The sequence below is a fragment of the Ranitomeya imitator genome, chromosome 7 (genome assembly GCF_032444005.1).
Source record: "Ranitomeya imitator isolate aRanImi1 chromosome 7, aRanImi1.pri, whole genome shotgun sequence".
Classification (NCBI taxonomy): domain Eukaryota; kingdom Metazoa; phylum Chordata; class Amphibia; order Anura; family Dendrobatidae; genus Ranitomeya; species Ranitomeya imitator.
The window spans coordinates 219810119-219832983 of NC_091288.1; the positions used below are offsets into that span (position 1 = coordinate 219810119).

General features: G+C 45.3%; 1 protein-coding gene across 1 annotated transcript in view; it reads right to left on the reverse strand.

The window, feature by feature from the left end:
• Positions 1-22486, reverse strand: part of PRSS53 (serine protease 53) — a 37268-nt gene extending 14782 nt beyond the window's left edge. Inside the window, exons 1-2 of the mRNA XM_069735053.1 lie at positions 22406-22486; positions 5090-5119 (exon numbers count right to left, since the gene is read on the reverse strand). Of these exons, the coding sequence (XP_069591154.1) occupies positions 5090-5119; positions 22406-22445 (70 nt within the window). The 5' untranslated portion in view covers positions 22446-22486. The remainder of the gene's footprint in view (positions 1-5089; positions 5120-22405) is intronic.
• Between the last annotated feature and the right edge of the window lie 379 nt (positions 22487-22865).

A 22865-nucleotide genomic window follows, 5' to 3' on the forward strand; every position in this document is an offset into this window, starting at 1 on the left:
ATCGGGGGTGCAGAGGTAACAACCGCACCTTATCCCATCGGGGCTGCAGACGTAACAGCCGCACCTCATCCCATCAGGGGTGCAGAGGTAACAGCCGCACCTTATCCCATCAGGAGTGCAGAGGTAACAGCAGCACCTTATCCTATGAGGAGTGCAGAGGTAACAGCCGCACCTTATCCCATCAGGGGTGCAGAGGTAACAGCCGCACCTTATCCCATCGGGGGTGCAGACGTAACAGCCGCACCTTATCCCATCGAGGGTGCAGAGGTAACAGCCGCACCTTATCCCATCGGGGGTGCAGAGGTAACAGCCACACCTTATCCCATCAGGGGTGCAGAGGTAACAGCCGCACCTTATCCCATCGGGGGTGCAAAGGTAACAGCCGCACCTTATCCCATCGGGGGTGCAGAGGTAACAGCCGCACCTTATGCCATCTGGAGTGCAGAGGTAACAGCCACACCTTATCCCATATGGAGTGCAGAGGTAACAGCCACACCTTATCCCATCTGGAGTGCAGAGGTAACAGCCACACCTTATCCCATCAGGTGTGCAGAGGAAACAGCCGCACCTTATGCCATCAAGGGTGCAGAGGTAACAGCAGCACCTTATCCCATCGGGGGTGCAGAGGTAACAGCCGCACCTTATCCCATCGGGGGTGCAGACGTAACAGCCGCACCTCATCCCATCAGGGGTGCAGAGGTAACAGCCGCACCTTATCCCATCAGGAGTGCAGAGGTAACAGCAGCACCTTATCCTATGAGGAGTGCAGAGGTAACAGCCGCACCTTATCCCATCAGGAGTGCAGAGGTAACAGCCACACCTTATCCCATCTGGGGTGCAGAGGTAACAGCCGCACCTTATCCCATCAGGAGTGCAGAGGTAACAGCCGCACCTTATCCCATCAGAAGTGCAGAGGTAACAGCCGCACCTTATCCCATCTGGGGTGCAGAGGTAACAGCCGCACCTTATCCCATCAGGGGTGCAGAGGTAACAGCCGCACCTTATCCCATCTGGGGTGCAGAGGTAACAGCCGCACCTTATCCCATCTGGGGTGCAGAGGTAACAGCCGCACCTTATCCCATCAGGAGTGCAGAGGTAACAGCAGCACCTTATCCTATGAGGAGTGCAGAGGTAACAGCCGCACCTTATTCCATCAGGGGTGCAGAGGTAACAGCCGCACCTTATCCCATCAGGAGTGCAGAGGTAACAGCAGCACCTTATTCCATCAGGGGTGCAGAGTTAACAGCCGCACCTTATCCCATCAGGGGTGCAGAGGTAACAGCCGCACCTTATCCCATCTGGGGTGCAGAGGTAACAGCCGCACTTTATCCCATCTGGGGTGCAGAGGTAACAGCCGCACCTTATCCCATCAGGAGTGCAGAGGTAACAGCAGCACCTTATCCTATGAGGAGTGCAGAGGTAACAGCCGCACCTTATTCCATCAGGGGTGCAGAGGTAACAGCCGCACCTTATCCCATCAGGAGTGCAGAGGTAACAGCAGCACCTTATCCTATGAGGAGTGCAGAGGTAACAGCCGCACCTTATCCCATCTGGGGTGCAGAGGTAACAGCCGCACCTTATTCCATCAGGGGTGCAGAGGTAACAGCCGCACCTTATCCCATCAGGAGTGCAGAGGTAACAGCAGCACCTTATTCCATCAGGGGTGCAGAGTTAACAGCCGCACCTTACCCCATCTGGGGTGCAGAGGTAACAGCCGCACCTTATCCCATCAGGGGTGCAGAGGTAACAGCCGCACCTTATTCCATCAGGGGTGCAGAGTTAACAGCCGCCCCTTATCCCATCAGGAGTGCAGAGGTAACAGCAGCACCTTATCCTATGAGGAGTGCAGAGGTAACAGCCGCACCTTATCCCATCAGGAGTGCAGAGGTAACAGCAGCACCTTATCCTATGAGGAGTGCAGAGGTAACAGCCGCACCTTATCCCATCTGGGGTGCAGAGGTAACAGCCGCACCTTATCCCATCAGGGGTGCAGAGGTAACAGCCGCACCTTATCCCATCTGGGGTGCAGAGGTAACAGCCGCACCTTATCCCATCTGGGGTGCAGAGGTAACAGCAGCACCTTATCCCATCTGGAGTGCAGAGGTAACAGCAGCACCTTATTCCATCTGGGGTGCAGAGGTAACAGCCGCACCTTATCCCATCAGGGGTGCAGAGGTAACAGCCGCACCTTATCCCATCAGGAGTGCAGAGGTAACAGCAGCACCTTATTCCATCAGGGGTGCAGAGTTAACAGCCGCACCTTATCCCATCTGGGGTGCAGAGGTAACAGCCGCACCTTATCCCATCAGGGGTGCAGAGGTAACAGCCGCACCTTATTCCATCAGGGGTGCAGAGTTAACAGCCGCACCTTATCCCATCAGGAGTGCAGAGGTAACAGCAGCACCTTATCCTATGAGGAGTGCAGAGGTAACAGCCGCACCTTATTCCATCGGGGGTGCAGAGGAAACAGCCGCACCTTATCCCATCAGGAGTGCAGAGGTAACAGCCGCACCTTATCCCATCTGGGGTGCAGAGGTAACAGCCACACCTTATCCCATCAGGAGTGCAGAGGTAACAGCCACACCTTATCCTATGAGGAGTGCAGAGGTAACAGCCGCACCTTATCCCATCAGGAGTGCAGAGGTAACAGCAGCACCTTATCCTATGAGGAGTGCAGAGGTAACAGCCGCACCTTATCCCATCTGGGGTGCAGAGGTAACAGCCGCACCTTATCCCATCAGAAGTGCAGAGGTAACAGCAGCACCTTATCCTATGAGGAGTGCAGAGGTAACAGCCGCACCTTATCCCATCTGGGGTGCAGAGGTAACAGCGGCACCTTATCCCATCAGAAGTGCAGAGGTAACAGCCGCACCTTATCCCATCAGGGGTGCAGAGGTAACAGCCGCACCTTATCCTATGAGGAGTGCAGAGGTAACAGCCGCACCTTATCCCATCAGGAGTGCAGAGGTAACAGCCGCACCTTATCCCATCTGGGGTGCAGAGGTAACAGCAGCACCTTATCCCATCAGGGGTGCAGAGGTAACAGCCGCACCTTATCCCATCAGGAGTGCAGAGGTAACAGCAGCACCTTATCCCATCGGGGGTGCAGAGGTAACAGCCGCACCTTATCCCATCGGGGGTGCAGAGGTAACAGCCGCACCTTATCCCATCGGGGGTGCAGAGGTAACAGCCGCACCTTATCCCATCAGGAGTGCAGAGGTAACAGCCGCCCCTTATCCCATCAGGAGTGCAGAGGTAACAGCCGCACCTTATCCCATCAGGAGTGCAGAGGTAACAGCCGCACCTTATCCCATCAGGAGTGCAGAGGTAACAGCCGCACCTTATCCCATCGGGGGTGCAGAGGTAACAGCAGCACCTTATCCCATCTGGGGTAGAGGTAACAGCCGCACCTTATCCCATCGGGGGTGCAGAGGTAACAGCGGCACCTTATCCCATCAGGGGTGCAGAGGTAACAGCGGCACCTTATCCCATCGGGGGTGCAGAGGTAACAGCCGCACCTTATCCCATCAGGGGTGCAGAGGTAACAGCCGCACCTTATCCCATCAGGGGTGCAGAGGTAACAGCGGCACCTTATCTCATCAGGGGTGCAGAGGTAACAGCCGCACCTTATCCCATCTGGGGTGCAGAGGTAACAGCCGCACCTTATCCCATCAGGGGTGCAGAGGTAACAGCCGCACCTTATCCCATCAGGGGTGCAGAGGTAACAGCCACACCTTATCCCATCAGGGGTGCAGAGGTAACAGCCGCACCTTATCCCATCAGGGGTGCAGAGGTAACAGCCGCACCTTATCCCATCAGGGGTGCAGAGGTAACACCCGCACCTTATCCCATCAGGGGTGCAGAGGTAACAGCCGCACCTTATCCCATCAGGGGTGCAGAGGTAACAGCCTCACCTTATCCCATCAGGGGTGCAGAGGTAACAGCCGCACCTTATCCCATCAGGGGTGCAGAGGTAACAGCCGCACCTTATCCCATCAGGGGTGCAGAGGTAACAGCCGCACCTCATCCCATCAGGGGTGCAGAGGTAACAGCCGCACCTTATCCCATCAGGGGTGCAGAGGTAACAGCCGCACCTTATCTCATCAGGGGTGCAGAGGTAACAGCCGCACCTTATCCCATCAGGGGTGCAGAGGTAACAGCCGCACCTTATCCTATGAGGAGTGCAGAGGTAACAGCCGCACCTTATCCCATCTGGGGTGCAGAGGTAACAGCGGCACCTTATCCCATCAGGGGTGCAGAGGTAACAGCCGCACCTTATCCCATCAGGAGTGCAGACGTAACAGCCGCACCTCATCCCATCAGGGGTGCAGAGGTAACAGCCGCACCTTATCCCATCAGGGGTGCAGAGGTAACAGCCGCACCTTATCCCATCAGGGGTGCAGAGGTAACAGCCGCACCTTATCCCATCAGGGGTGCAGAGGTAACAGCCGCACCTTATCCCATCAGGGGTGCAGAGGTAACAGCCGCACCTTATCCCATCAGGGGTGCAGAGGTAACAGCCGCACCTTATCCCATCAGGGGTGCAGAGGTAACAGCCGCACCTTATCCCATCAGGGGTGCAGAGGCCACTGCAGCACCCTAGCCCTGGTGTTAGGGGCCCTATTGGGTCTTCTACTACACACTAAGGGTACCGTCACACAGTGCAATTTTGATCGCTACGACGGCACGATTTGTGACGTTCGAGCGATATAGTTACGATATCGCAGTGTCTGACACGCTCCTGCGATCAGGGACCCCGCTGAGAATCGTACGTCGTAGCAGATCGTTTGAAACTTTCTTTCGTCGTCTAGTGTCCCGCTGTGGCGGCATGATCGCATGGTGTAACATATATCGTATACGATGTGCGCATAGTAACCAACGGCTTCTACATCGCACATACGTCATGAAATTATCGCTCCAGCGTCGTACATTGCAATGTGTGACAGCAGTCTACGACGCTGGAGCGTCACGGATCGTACCGTCGTAGCGATGAAAATTGCACTGTGTGACGGTACCCTAACACTATAAATGACACTTTTTAGATGTTGGGGCCCTGAGACCGGAGGGGATTCAGGGTCATTTCTCTTACCTGCTGCTTCGCCTGGTCCAGACTGCAGCACTGTGGGGAGACAGAGATCAGAGTCAGATCGCACACGTCCTCTGCAGTGTTCACACCAGTCATTCTTATTATTATATTTATCCTTTACGCATAATAATGTGTATGCATGCTCACAAGTATTGTAGGAGCGCGACCGGTCACTGCCAGGAGAGACCTGGACAGATTTCTACTGATTGTCTTTATGTCTTGCCCTGGTCCAGCTCTGCTATATCTTCTCTGTACACTGGAGCACAGGACAGTGTGTACCGTGACGGATGATCATTGGGTTGCAGAGGTCAGTTACATTTTTTGTATTTGGTTTTGTGTCCTTCATTTGCATTACATATTTTATCAGCCTTTACAGCAGCTGCCTGGCACTTGGTGCTACAACTAGACACATCAGCTAATATAAAGATTACTGTCTCAGTCTTATCCAGTTGTTTCCTACTAAACATGTAAAAGCCATAGCCAGAGAGCAGTATGAACCAGACGAGCGGGATAACATGGCAGCATTGTTGGCCAATCGTGGAGAGTTCTGCAGCCGTGACTCAGGGTTCTGATTCCTGAGTTATTTTCTGTAAGGACAACACCCTGATGCATGAAAGAGTCCAAGAACACCAGGATCTGCCATATTCCTGCCAGAGACTGACATTCCTGCCTGTACAAGTCTGACACTGAGGATGGCACCAAAGTGGGCGACAGGGGGCAGAACGTGCGCCACTAGGCGGTGTATTGGGTGACTATCCCCCAGAGTACGCCGAAGCACAGAAAACTAAGAAACTTCACAAGATGAGAGTTATATATACACTGCACAGCACCGCTCCTCCTGTATATATACACTGCACAGCACCGCTCCTCCTGTATATATACACTGCACAGTACCGCTCCTCCTGTATATATACACTGCACAGCACCACTCCTCCTGTCCTGTATATATACACTGCACAGTACCACTCTTCCTGTATATATACCCTGCACAGCACCGCTCCTCCTGTATATATACACTGCACAGTACCGCTCCTCCTGTATATATACACTGCACAGTACCACTCCTCCTGTATATATACACTGCACAGTACCACTCCTCCTGTATATATACACTGCACAGTACCACTCCTCCTGTATATATACACTGCACAGTACCACTCCTCCTGTATATATACACTGCACAGTACCACTCCTCCTGTATATATATACACTGCACAGTACCTCTCCTCCTGTCCTGTATATATACACTGCACAGTACCACTCCTCCTGTATATATACACTGCACAGTACCACTCCTCCTGTATATATACACTGCACAGTACCACTCCTCCTGTATATATACACTGCACAGCACCACTCCTCCTGTATATATACACTGCACAGCACCACTCTTCCTGTCCTGTATATATACACTGCACAGTACCACTCCTCCTGTATATATACACTGCACAGTACCACTCCTCCTGTATATATACACTGCACAGTACCACTCCTCCTGTATATATACACTGCACAGTACCACTCCTCATATATATACACTGCACAGTACCACTCCTCCTGTATATATACACTGCACAGTACCGCTCCTCCTGTATATATACACTGCACAGTACCACTCCTCCTGTATATATACACTGCACAGTACCACTCCTCCTGTATATATACACTGCACAGCACCACTCCTCCTGTATATATACACTGCACAGTACCACTCCTCCTGTATATATACACTGCACAGTACCACTCCTCATATATATACACTGCACAGTACCACTCCTCCTGTATATATACACTGCACAGTACCACTCCTCCTGTATATATACACTGCACAGTACCGCTCCTCCTGTATATATACACTGCACAGTACCACTCCTCCTGTATATATACACTGCACAGCACCACTCCTCCTGTATATATACACTGCACAGTACCACTCCTCCTGTATATATACACTGCACAGTACCACTCCTCCTGTATATATACACTGCACAGTACCACTCCTCATATATATACACTGCACAGTACCACTCCTCCTGTATATATACACTGCACAGTACCACTCCTCCTGTATATATACACTGCACAGTACCACTCCTCCTGTATATATACACTGCACAGTACCACTCCTCCTGTATATACACTGCACAGTACCGCTCCTCCTGTATATATACACTGCACAGTACCACTCCTCCTGTATATATACACTGCACAGCACCACTCTTCCTGTCCTGTATATATACACTGCACAGTACCACTCCTCCTGTATATACACTGCACAGTACCGCTCCTCCTGTATATATACACTGCACAGTACCACTCCTCCTGTCCTGTATATATACACTGCACAGTACCACTCCTCCTGTATATATACACTGCACAGTACCACTCCTCCTGTATATATACACTGCACAGTACAACTCCTCCTGTATATACACTGCACAGTACCGCTCCTCCTGTATATATACACTGCACAGTACCACTCCTCCTGTATATATACACTGCACAGCACCACTCTTCCTGTCCTGTATATATACACTGCACAGTACCACTCCTCCTGTATATACACTGCACAGTACCGCTCCTCCTGTATATATACACTGCACAGTACCACTCCTCCTGTCCTGTATATATACACTGCACAGTACCACTCCCCCTGTATATATACACTGCACAGTACCACTCCTCCTGTATATATACACTGCACAGTACCACTCCTCCTGTATATATACACTGCACAGTACCACTCCTCCTGTATATATACACTGCACAGTACCACTCCTCCTGTATATATACACTGCACAGTACCACTCCTCCTGTCCTGTATATATACACTGCACAGTACCACTCCTCCTGTCCTGTATATATACACTGTACAGTACCACTCCTCCTGTCCTGTATATATGCACTGCACAGTACCACTCCTCCTGTATATATACACTGCACAGTACCACTCCTCCTGTCCTGTATATATACACTGCACAGTACCACTCCTCCTGTCCTGTATATATACACTGCACAGCACCACTCTTCCTGTCCTGTATATATACACTGCACAGTACCACTCCTCCTGTATATATACACTGCACAGTACCGCTCCTCCTGTCCTGTATATATACACTGCACAGCACCACTCTTCCTGTCCTGTATATATACACTGCACAGTACCACTCCTCCTGTATATATACACTGCACAGTACCACTCCTCCTGTACATATACACTGCACAGTACCACTCCTCCTGTATATATACACTGCACAGTACCACTCCTCCTGTATATATACACTGCACAGTACCACTCCTCCTGTATATATACACTGCACAGTCCCACTCCTCCTGTATATATACACTGCACAGTACAACTCCTCCTGTATATATACACTGCACAGTACCACTCTTCCTGTCCTGTATATATACACTGCACAGTACCACTCCTCCTGTATATATACACTGCACAGTACCACTCCTCCTGTACATATACACTGCACAGTACCACTCCTCCTGTATATATACACTGCACAGTACCACTCCTCCTGTATATATACACTGCACAGTACCACTCCTCCTGTATATATACACTGCACAGTACCACTCCTCCTGTATATATACACTGCACAGTACCACTCCTCCTGTATATATACACTGCACAGTACCGCTCCTCCTGTATATATACACTGCACAGTACCACTCCTCCTGTATATATACACTGCACAGTACCACTCCTCCTGTCCTGTATATATACACTGCACAGTACCACTCCTCCTGTCCTGTATATATACACTGCACAGCACCACTCTTCCTGTCCTGTATATATACACTGCACAGTACCACTCCTCCTGTACATACACTGCACAGTACCGCTCCTCCTGTATATATACACTGCACAGTACAACTCCTCCTGTATATATACACTGCACAGTACCACTCTTCCTGTCCTGTATATATACACTGCACAGTACCACTCCTCCTGTACATACACTGCACAGTACCGCTCCTCCTGTATATATACACTGCACAGTACAACTCCTCCTGTATATATACACTGCACAGTACCACTCTTCCTGTCCTGTATATATACACTGCACAGTACCACTCTTCCTGTCCTGTATATATACACTGCACAGTACCACTCCTCCTGTACATATACACTGCACAGTACCACTCCTCCTGTATATATACACTGCACAGTACCACTCCTCCTGTATATATACACTGCACAGTACCACTCCTCCTGTATATATACACTGCACAGTACCACTCCTCCTGTATATATACACTGCACAGTACCACTCCTCCTGTATATATACACTGCACAGTACCGCTCTTCCTGTCCTGTATATATACACTGCACAGTACCACTCCTCCTGTATATATACACTGCACAGTACCACTCCTCCTGTCCTGTATATATACACTGCACAGTACCACTCCTCCTGTATATATACACTGCACAGTAGCACTCCTCCTGTACATATACACTGCACAGTACCACTCCTCCTGTATATATACACTGCACAGTACCACTCCTCCTGTCCTGTATATATACCCTGCACAGTACCACTCCTCCTGTATATATACACTGCACAGTACCACTCCTCCTGTCCTGTATATATACACTGCACAGTACCACTTCTCCTGTATATATACACTGCACAGTACCACTCCTCCTGTATATATACACTGCACAGTACCACTCCTCCTGTCCTGTATATATACCCTGCACAGTACCACTCCTCCTGTATATATACACTGCACAGTACCACTCCTCCTGTATATATACCCTGCACAGTACCACTCCTCCTGTATATATACACTGCACAGTACCACTCTTCCTGTCCTGTATATATACACTGCACAGTACCACTCCTCCTGTATATATACACTGCACAGTACCATTCCTGTCCTGTATATATACACTGCACAGTACCACTCCTCCTGTATATATACACTGCACAGTACTGCTCCTCCTGTATATATACACTGCACAGTACCACTCCTCCTGTATATATACACTGCACAGTACCGCTCCTCCTGTATATATACACTGCACAGTACCGCTCCTCCTGTATATATACACTGCACAGTACTGCTCCTCCTGTATATATACACTGCACAGTACCACTCTTCCTGTCCTGTATATATACACTGCACAGTACCACTCCTCCTGTATATATACACTGCACAGTACCGCTCCTCCTGTATATATACACTGCACAGTACCACTCCTCCTGTATATATACACTGCACAGTACCACTCCTCCTGTATATATACACTGCACAGTACCACTCCTCCTGTCCTGTATATATACCCTGCACAGTACCACTCCTCCTGTATATATACACTGCACAGTACCACTCCTCCTGTACATATACACTGCACAGTACCACTCTTCCTGTATATATACACTGCACAGTACCACTCCTCCTGTATATATACACTGCACAGTACCACTCCTCCTGTATATATACACTGCACAGTACCACTCTTCCTGTCCTGTATATATACACTGCACAGTACCACTCTTCCTGTATATATACACTGCACAGTACCACTCCTCCTGTATATATACACTGCACAGTACCACTCCTCCTGTATATATACACTGCACAGTACCACTCCTCCTGTATATATACACTGCACAGTACCACTCTTCCTGTCCTGTATATATACACTGCACAGTACCACTCTTCCTGTATATATACACTGCACAGTACCACTCCTCCTGTATATATACACTGCACAGTACCACTCCTCCTGTATATATACACTGCACAGTACCACTCCTCCTGTATATATACACTGCACAGTACCACTCCTCCTGTCCTGTATATATACACTGCACAGTACCACTCCTCCTGTATATATACACTGCACAGTACCACTCCTCCTGTATATATACACTGCACAGTACCACTCCTCCTGTATATATACACTGCACAGTACCACTCCTCCTGTATATATACACTGCACAGTACCACTCCTCCTGTATATATACACTGCACAGTACCACTCCTCCTGTATATATACACTGCACAGTACCACTCCTCCTGTATATATACACTGCACAGTACCACTCTTCCTGTCCTGTATATATACACTGCACAGTACCACTCCTCCTGTCCTGTATATATACACTGCACAGTACCACTCCTCCTGTCCTGTATATACACACTGCACAGTACCACTCCTCCTGTATATATACACTGCACAGTACCACTCCTCCTGTCCTGTATATATACACTGCACAGTACCATTCCTCCTGTCCTGTATATATACACTGCACAGTACCACTCCTCCTGTCCTGTATATATACACTGCACAGGACCACTCCTCCTGTATATACACTGCACAGTACCACTCCTCCTGTCCTGTATATATACACTGCACAGTACCACTACTCCTGTCCTGTATATATACACTGCACAGCACCACTCTTCCTGTCCTGTATATATACACTGCACAGTACCGCTCCTCCTGTCCTGTATATATACACTGCACAGCACCACTCTTCCTGTCCTGTATATATACACTGCACAGTACCACTCCTCCTGTCCTGTATATATACACTGCACAGGACCACTCCTCCTGTATATACACTGCACAGTACCACTCCTCCTGTCCTGTATATATACACCGCACAGTACCACTCCTCCTGTCCTGTATATATACACTGCACAGTACCACTCCTCCTGTCCTGTATATATACACTGCACACTACCACTCCTCCTGTATATATACACTGCACAGTACCACTCCTCCTGTATATATACACTGTACAGTACCACTCCTCCTGTCCTGTATATATACACTGCACAGTACCACTCCTCCTGTCCTGTATATATACACTGCACAGTACCACTCCTCCTCTATATATACACTGCACAGCACCGCTCCTCCTCTATATATACACTGCACAGCACCGCTCCTCCTGTCCTGTATGTATACACTGCACAGTACCGCTCCTCCTGTATATATACACTGCACAGGACCACTCCTCCTGTATATACACTGCACAGTACCACTCCTCCTGTCCTGTATATATACACTGTACAGTACCACTCCTCCTGTCCTGTATATATACACTGCACAGTACCACTCCTCTTGTCCTGTATATACACTGCACAGTACTGCTCCTCCTGTATATATACACTGCTCAGTACCGCTCCTCCTGTATATATACACTGCACAGTACCACTCCTCCTGTATATATACACTGCACAGTACCAGTCCTCCTGTATATATACACTGCACAGTACCCTCCTCCTGTATATACACTGCACAGTACCACTCCTCCTGTATATATACACTGCACAGTACCACTCCTCCTGTATATATACACTGCACAGTACCACTCCTCCTGTATATACACTGCACAGTACCGCTCCTCCTGTATATATACACTGCACAGTACAACTCCTCCTGTCCTGTATATATACACTGCACAGTACCGCTCCTCCTGTATATATACACTGCTACAGTACCACTCCTCCTGTATATATACACTGCACAGTACCACTCCTCCTGTATATACACTGCACAGTACCACTCCTCCTGTATATATACACTGCACAGTACCACTCCTCCTGTATATATACACTGCACAGTACCACTCCTCCTGTCCATTATATATACACTGCACAGTACCACTCCTCCTGTATATATACACTGCACAGTACCACTCCTCCTGTATATATACACTGCACAGTACCACTCCTCCTGTCCTGTATATATACTCTGCACAGTACCACTCCTCCTGTATATATACACTGCACAGTACCACTCCTCCTGTATATATACACTGCACAGTACCACTCCTCCTGTCCTGTATATATACACTGCACAGCACCACTCCTCCTGTCCTGTATATATACTCTGCACAGTACCACTCCTCCTGTATATATACACTGCACAGTACCACTCCTCCTGTATATATACACTGCACAGTACCGCTCCTCCTGTCCTGTATATATACACTGCACAGTACCACTCCTCCTGTATATATACACTGCACAGTACCACTCCTCCTGTATATATACACTGCACAGTACCACTCCTCCTGTATATATACACTGCACAGTACCGCTCCTCCTGTCCTGTATATATACACTGCACAATACCACTCCTCCTGTATATATACACTGCACAGTACCACTCCTCCTGTATATATACACTGCACAGTACCACTCCTCCTGTATATATACACTGCACAGTACCACTCCTCCTGTCCTGTATATATACACTGCACAGTACCGCTCCTCCTGTCCTGTATATATACACTGCACAGTACCACTCCTCCTGTCCTGTATATATACACTGCACAGTACCACTCCTGTCCTGTATATACACACTGCACAGTACCACTCCTCCTGTCCTGTATATATACACTGCACAGTACCGCTCCTCCTGTCCTGTATATATACACTGCACAGTACCACTCCTGTCCTGTATATACACACTGCACAGCACCACTCCTGTCCTGTATATATACACTGCACAGTACCACTCCTCCTGTATATATACACTGCACAGTACCACTCCTGTCCTGTATATACACACTGCACAGTACCACTCCTGTCCTGTATATATACACTGCACAGTACCACTCCTCCTGTATATATACACTGCACAGTACCACTCCTTCTGTATATATACACTGCACAGTACCACTCCTCCTGTGTATATACACTGCACAGTACCACACCTCCTGTATATATACACTGCACAGTACCACTCCTCCTGTATATATACACTGCACAGTACCACTCCTCCTGTCCTGTATATATACACTGCACAGTACCACTCCTCCTGTATATATACACTGCACAGTACCACTCCTCCTGTCCTGTATATATACACTGCACAGTACCACTCCTCCTGTATATATACACTGCACAGTACCACTCCTGTATATATACACTGCACAGTACCGCTCCTCCTGTATATATACACTGCACATTACCACTCCTCCTGTATATATACACTGCACAGTACCACTCCTCCTGTATATATACCCTGCACAGTACCACTCCTCCTGTATATATACACTGCACAGTACCACTCCTCCTGTATATATACACTGCACAGTACCACTCCTCCTGTCCTGTATATATACACTGCACAGTACCACTCCTCCTGTATATATATACACTGCACAGTACCGCTCCTCCTGTATATATACACTGCACAGTACCACTCCTCCTGTCCTGTGTATATACACTGCACAGGACCACTCCTCCTGTATATATACACTGCACAGGACCACTCTTCCTGTATATATACACTGCACAGTACCACTCCTCCTGTATATATACACTGCACAGGACCACTCTTCCTGTATATATACCCTGCACAGGACCACTCTTCCTGTATATATACACTGCACAGGACCACTCCTCCTGTATATATACACTGCACAGTACCACTCCTCCTGTCCTGTATATATACACTGCACAGCACCACTCCTCCTGTATATATACACTGCACAGTACCACTACTCCTGTATATATACACTGCACAGTACCACTCCTCCTGTCCTGTATATATACACCGCACAGTACCACTCCTCCTGTATATATACACTGCACAGTACCACTCCTCCTGTATATATACACTGCACAGTACCGCTGCTCCTGTATATATACACTGCACAGTACCACTCCTCCTGTATATATACACTGCACAGGACCACTCCTCCTGTCCTGTATATATACACTGCACAGGACCACTCTTCCTGTATATATACACTGCACAATACCACTCCTCCTGTATATATACACTGCACAGTACCACTCCTCCTGTATATATACACTGCACAGTACCGCTCCTCCTGTATATATACACTGCACAGTACCACTCCTCCTGGATATATACCCTGCACAGTACCACTCCTCCTGTATATATACACTGCACAGGACCACTCCTCCTGTCCTGTATATATACACTGCACAATACCACTCCTCCTGTATATATACACTGCACAATACCACTCCTCCTCTCCTGTATATATACATTGCACAGTACCACTCCTCCTGTATATATACACTGCACACTACCACTCCTCCTGTATATATACACTGCACAGTACCACTCCTCCTGTATATATACACTGCACAGGACCACTCCTCCTGTCCTGTATATATACACTGCACAGTACCACTCCTCCTGTATATATACACTGCACAGTACCACTCCTCCTGTATATATACACTGCACAGGACCACTCCTCCTGTCCTGTATATATACACTGCACAATACCACTCCTCCTGTATATATACACTGCACAATACCACTCCTCCTCTCCTGTATATATACATTGCACAGTACCACTCCTCCTGTATATATACACTGCACAGTACCACTCCTCCTGTATATATACACTGCACAGTACCACTCCTCCTGTATATATACACTGCACAGTACCACTCCTCCTGTCCTGTATGTATACACTGCACAGTACCACTCCTCCTGTATATATACACTGCACAGTACCACTCCTCCTGTCCTGTATATATACACTGCACAGTACCACTCCTCCTGTCCTGTATGTATACACTGCACAGTACCACTCCTCCTGTATATATACACTGCACAGTACCACTCCTCCTGTCCTGTATATATACACTGCACACTACCACTCCTCCTGTATATATACACTGCACAGTACCACTCCTCCTGTATATATACACTGCACAGGACCACTCCTCCTGTCCTGTATATATACACTGCACAGTACCACTCCTCCTGTATATATACACTGCACAGTACCACTCCTCCTGTATATATACACTGCACAGGACCACTCCTCCTGTCCTGTATATATACACTGCACAGTACCACTCCTCCTGGATATATACCCTGCACAGTACCACTCCTCCTGTATATATACACTGCACAGTACCACTCCTCCTGTATATATACACTGCACAGTACCACTCCTCCTGTCCTGTATATATACACTGCACAGTACCACTCCTCCTGTATATATACACTGCACAGTACCACTCCTCCTGTATATATACACTGCACAGTACCACTCCTTCTGTATATATACACTGCACATTACCACTCCTCCTGTATATATACACTGCACAGTACCACTCCTCCTGTATATATACACTGCACAGTACCACTCCTCCTGTATATATACACTGCACAGTACCGCTCCTCCTGTCCTGTATATATACACTGCACAGTACCACTCCTCCTGTATATATACTGCACAGTACCACTCCTCCTGTATATATACACTGCACAGTACCACTCCTCCTGTATATATACACTGCACAGTACCACTCCTCCTGTATATATACACTGCACATTAGCACTCCTCCTGTATATATACACTGCACAGTACCACTCCTCCTGTCCTGTATATATACACTGCACAGTACCACTCCTCCTGTATATATACACTGCACATTAGCACTCCTCCTGTATATATACACTGCACAGTACCGCTCCTCCTGTCCTGTATATATACACTGCACAGTACCACTCCTCCTGTATATATACACTGCACAGTACCACTCCTCCTGTATATATACACTGCACAGTACCACTCCTCCTGTATATATACACTGCACAGTACCGCTCCTCCTGTCCTGTATATATACACTGCACAGTACCACTCCTCCTGTATATATACACTGCACAGTACCACTCCTCCTGTATATATACACTGCACAGTACCACTCCTCCTGTATATATACACTGCACAGTACCACTCCTCCTGTCCTGTATATATACACTGCACAGTACCGCTCCTCCTGTCCTGTATATATACACTGCACAGTACCACTCCTGTCCTGTATATACACACTGCACAGCACCACTCCTGTCCTGTATATATACACTGCACAGTACCACTCCTCCTGTATATATACACTGCACAGTACCACTCCTGTCCTGTATATACACACTGCACAGTACCACTCCTGTCCTGTATATATACACTGCACAGTACCACTCCTCCTGTATATATACACTGCACAGTACCACTCCTTCTGTATATATACACTGCACAGTACCACTCCTCCTGTGTATATACACTGCACAGTACCACACCTCCTGTATATATACACTGCACAGTACCACTCCTCCTGTATATATACACTGCACAGTACCACTCCTCCTGTCCTGTATATATACACTGCACAGTACCACTCCTCCTGTATATATACACTGCACAGTACCACTCCTCCTGTCCTGTATATATACACTGCACAGTACCACTCCTCCTGTATATATACACTGCACAGTACCACTCCTGTATATATACACTGCACAGTACCGCTCCTCCTGTATATATACACTGCACATTACCACTCCTCCTGTATATATACACTGCACAGTACCACTCCTCCTGTATATATACCCTGCACAGTACCACTCCTCCTGTATATATACACTGCACAGTACCACTCCTCCTGTATATATACACTGCACAGTACCACTCCTCCTGTCCTGTATATATACACTGCACAGTACCACTCCTCCTGTATATATATACACTGCACAGTACCGCTCCTCCTGTATATATACACTGCACAGTACCACTCCTCCTGTCCTGTATATATACACTGCACAGGACCACTCCTCCTGTATATATACACTGCACAGGACCACTCTTCCTGTATATATACACTGCACAGTACCACTCCTCCTGTATATATACACTGCACAGGACCACTCTTCCTGTATATATACCCTGCACAGGACCACTCTTCCTGTATATATACACTGCACAGGACCACTCCTCCTGTATATATACACTGCACAGTACCACTCCTCCTGTCCTGTATATATACACTGCACAGCACCACTCCTCCTGTATATATACACTGCACAGGACCACTCTTCCTGTCCTGTATATATACACTGCACAGCACCACTCCTCCTGTATATATACACTGCACAGTACCACTACTCCTGTATATATACACTGCACAGTACCACTCCTCCTGTCCTGTATATATACACCGCACAGTACCACTCCTCCTGTATATATACACTGCACAGTACCACTCCTCCTGTATATATACACTGCACAGTACCGCTGCTCCTGTATATATACACTGCACAGTACCACTCCTCCTGTATATATACACTGCACAGGACCACTCCTCCTGTCCTGTATATATACACTGCACAGGACCACTCTTCCTGTATATATACACTGCACAGGACCACTCCTCCTGTATATATACACTGCACAATACCACTCCTCCTGTATATATACACTGCACAGTACCACTCCTCCTGTATATATACACTGCACAGTACCACTCCTCCTGTACACACCCTGACAGAAGTTATGTAGCTTATCCATGTTCTGTAAATAAAAGCTTATGACCTGACGTTAAATTCATCCATTGGTTTTATAAATTATTCTTTTGAAAGAAGCTGAAACCCTCCGAAATGTGGTTTAGGTTAAGAAAATAAATTGGCATCAATGCAGAAATATTGATCTGTGAAATGACACAGAATGGTCAGATTTTGGCAAGACAAAAGTTTTGTCGCCCACAGACAGTAATGTGATATTGAAACAAATAATTAACTTAAAATACAAATATATGTTGCATAACATTGGTGAATGAAGTTGTGGCCCTATTAGAGTCATATTTAATATTTTGTGTGACTTCCATGAGCCTGAAGGACGGCATCCATGCGGTTCAACAATGATTCATACAATTTATTAATGAAGTCATCAGGAATAGCACAGAATGCAGTCTTACCTGCCTCCCAGAGTAGGGGAAGTATTATAGTGGCTATATTCTTATAAATAGGGGCAGTATTATAGTAGTTATATTCTTGTACATATAGGCAGTATTATAGTATATTCTTGTATGTAGGGGCAGTATTATAGTAGTTATATTCATGCACAAAGGAGCAGTATTATAGTAGTTACTTTCTTGTGCATAGGGCAGTATTATAGCAGTTATTTTCTTGTACATAGGGGTAGTATTATAGTAGTTATATTCTTGTACATAGGGACAGTATTATAGTAGTTATATTCTTGTACATAGGGGGCAGTATTATAGTAGTTATATTCATGTACATAGGGGCAGTATTATAGTAGTTATATTCTTGTACATAGGGGCAGTATTATAGTAGTTATATTCTTGTACATAGGGGCAGTATTATAGTAGTTATATTCTTGTACATAGGGGCAGTATTATAGTAGTTATATTCTTAAACATAGGAGCAGTATTATAGTTGTTATATTCTTGTACATAGGGGCAGTATTATAGTAGTTATATTCTTGTACATAGGAGCAGTATTCTAGTAGTTATATTCTTGTACATAGGGGCAGTATTATAGTAGTTATATTCTTGTACATAGGGGGCAGTATTATAGTAGTTATATTCATGTACATAGGAGGCAGTATTATAGTAGTTATATTCTTGTACATAGGGGGCAGTATTATAGTAGTTATATTCATGTACATTGGGGCAGTATTATAGTAGTTATATTCTTGTACATAGGGGCAGTATTATAGTAGTTATATTCTTCTACATAGGGGCAGTATTATAGTAGTTATATTCTTGTACATAGGGGGCAGTATTATAGTAGTTATATTCATGTACATAGGGGCAGTATTATAGTAGTTATATTCTTGTACATAGGGGCAGTATTATAGTAGTTATATTCTTCTACATAGGGGCAGTATTATAGTAGTTATATTCTTGTACATAGGGGGCAGTATTATAGTAGTTATATTCTTGTACATAGGAGCAGTATTATAGTAGTTATATTCTTGTACATAGGGAGCAGTATTATAGTAGTTATATTCTTCTACATAGGGGCAGTATTATAGTAGTTATATTCTTCTACATAGGGGGCAGTATTATAGTAGTTATATTCATGTACATAGGGGCAGTATTATAGTAGTTATATTCTTGTACATAGGGGCAGTATTATAGTAGTTATATTCTTGTACATAGGGGCAGTATTATAGTAGTTATATTCTTGTACATAGGGGCAGTATTATAGTAGTTATATTCTTATACATAGGAGCAGTATTATAGTTGTTATATTCTTGTACATAGGGGCAGTATTATAGTAGTTATATTCTTGTACATAGGAGTAGTATTCTAGTAGTTATATTCTTGTACATAGGGGCAGTATTATAGTAGTTATATTCTTGTACATAGGAGCAGTATTATAGTAGTTATATTCTTGTACATAGGGGCAGTATTATAGTATATTCTTGTACATAGGGGTAGTATTATAGTAGTTATATTCTTGTACATAGGGGCAGTATTATAGTAGTTATATTCTTGTACATAGGGGCAGTATTATAGTAGTTATATTCTTGTACATAGGGGCAGTATTATAGTAGTTATATTCTTGTACATAGGAGCAGTATTCTAGTAGTTATATTCTTGTACATAGGAGCAGTATTCTAGTAGTTATATTCTTGTACATAGGGGTAGTATTATAGTAGTTATAGTCTTGTTCATAGGTACAGTATTATAGTATTTATATTCTTGTACATAGGAGCAGTATTATAGTAGTTATATTCTTGTACATAGGGGCAGTATTATAGTAGTTATATTCTTGTACATAGGAGCAGTATTATAGTAGTTATATTCTTGTACATAGGGGCAGTATTATAGTAGTTATATTCTTGTACATAGGAGCAGTATTATAGTAGTTATATTCTTGTACATAGGAGCAGTATTATAGTAGTTATATTCCTGTATATAGGAGCAGGATTATAGTAGTTATATTCTTGTACATAGGTGCAGTATTATAGTATTTATATTCTTGTACATAGGATCAGTATTATAGTAGTTATATTCTTGTACATGGGGCAGTATTATAGTAGTTATATTCTTGTACATAGGAGCAGTATTATAGTAGTTATATTCTTGTACATAGGTGCAGTATTATAGTATTTATATTCTTGTACATAGGATCAGTTCTATAGTAGTTATATTCTTGTACATGGGGCAGTATTATAGTAGTTATATTCTTGTACATAGGAGCAGTATTATAGTAGTTATATTCTTGTACATAGGGGCAGTATTATAGTAGTTATATTCTTGTACATAGGGGCAGTATTATAGTAGTTATATTCTTGTACATAGGGGCAGTATTATAGTAGATATATTCTTATACATAGGGGCAGTATTATAGTAGTTATATTCTTGTATATAGGAGCAGTATTATAGTAGTTATATTCTTGTACATAGGGAGCAGTATTATAGTAGTTATATTCTTGTACATAGGGGCAGTATTATAGTAGTTATATTCTTGTACATAGGAGCAGTATCATAGTAGTTATATTCTTGTACATAGGGGCAGTATTATAGTATATGCTTGTACATAGGGGCAGTATTATAGTAGTTAATATTCTTGTACATAGGGGGGCAGTATTATAGTAGTTATATTCTTGCACATAGGGGGGTAGTATTATAGTAGTTATATTCTGGTACATAGGGGGGGGCAGTATTATAGTAGTTATATTCTGGTACATAGGGGGGGGGCAGTATTATAGTAGTAGTACTATTATAATAGTATATTTTTGTCCTTTACTGTGTCACTCTGGAATTATTTTTGTGCCGGTTATGTAAATTTGTAATAACTAAGTAAACTTATAATATGGGATAATTGTTCATTAGAGTGGACATAATACGCAGTTACTGTCTTTTCATATGGCTATAAACAGGTTACGATGCAGTGATGTGAAGAGATTAGATGGCAAATAAAGCATCATTAGCAGGGTTACGGAGAGCGGGTCACTATAATTCTCTATTAACCTCCCACAGAACGTTTGAGAATATAAACTACATCCTAATCATTCGCTTTATGTTATATTCTGCCTCAAGTAGTTTGAAAATCAAAGAAAATATCCACTTCTGTCAATTTTTTTTCACATTTTTGCAGAGTTTGTTTAAAGCTTAGGTTCTTATCTTTGTGAGCACCGTCGGGTCCACCATATTGGCAGTCACTTAGATTTCACCGATCCAGATTTGACTTAGAAGTGGAGAACTTTCAACATTTTTTCACAGAATACGTTGACTCAGGGACTAAGCTCCAATTTTCAGTCCAGGCCCCAAGAGTTATCAATTTTAGAGTTCTTGGTAAAACTTGTGCCCGGCATTACAGCTGAGCTCCGCAGTTGGATTTTTGTCATTAACGTCTGTCGTGGTCCTAAGATTGTGCTCGTAAGACCAGGAAGTCCTATAGACTTCCACTCGAAGGCAAGCAGGATGAAGCAATTGTGTGATCACACAGTAAATTATATAGCATATATATATATTTTAGACTGACCCTTACCCCTAATATACAGACCCCATGTAGCCTCTGGGACTCACCTGCACTGCAGAACATGACCGTGGCCACCAGCAGACCCATGCTGCTGCGTCCTCGAATGTGACTTTGTATTTCTACATGCATTTACCTGTCATTAGAGATGTAAATATATAGATGAAGCAGGCACACCTATAGAGCTGAGTGCAGGCACACCCTCCACTCCTCCTTCATCACTGTCCAGACATGTGGCCTCCATCTCCAAGACTAGTAAATTTTACCTGGAGACATGGTATCTGCTACCTTGCTCCGCACGTGATGGCTCAGCGCCATATCTAACGATTTCCCCTGACCATTCATTCGCTGTTTATTGATTCAGCTCTAGATGAGAATTACAATTGTTCATGTCATCGTGTTCACATCACGCACCAGGTATGCAGTTAATTAATTTCGCCAGATCTAATTATTTACTTGCCGAGAGATTAATTTCGGAACGAGAATTAGTTTAGCCTGAAAGTAAACTTC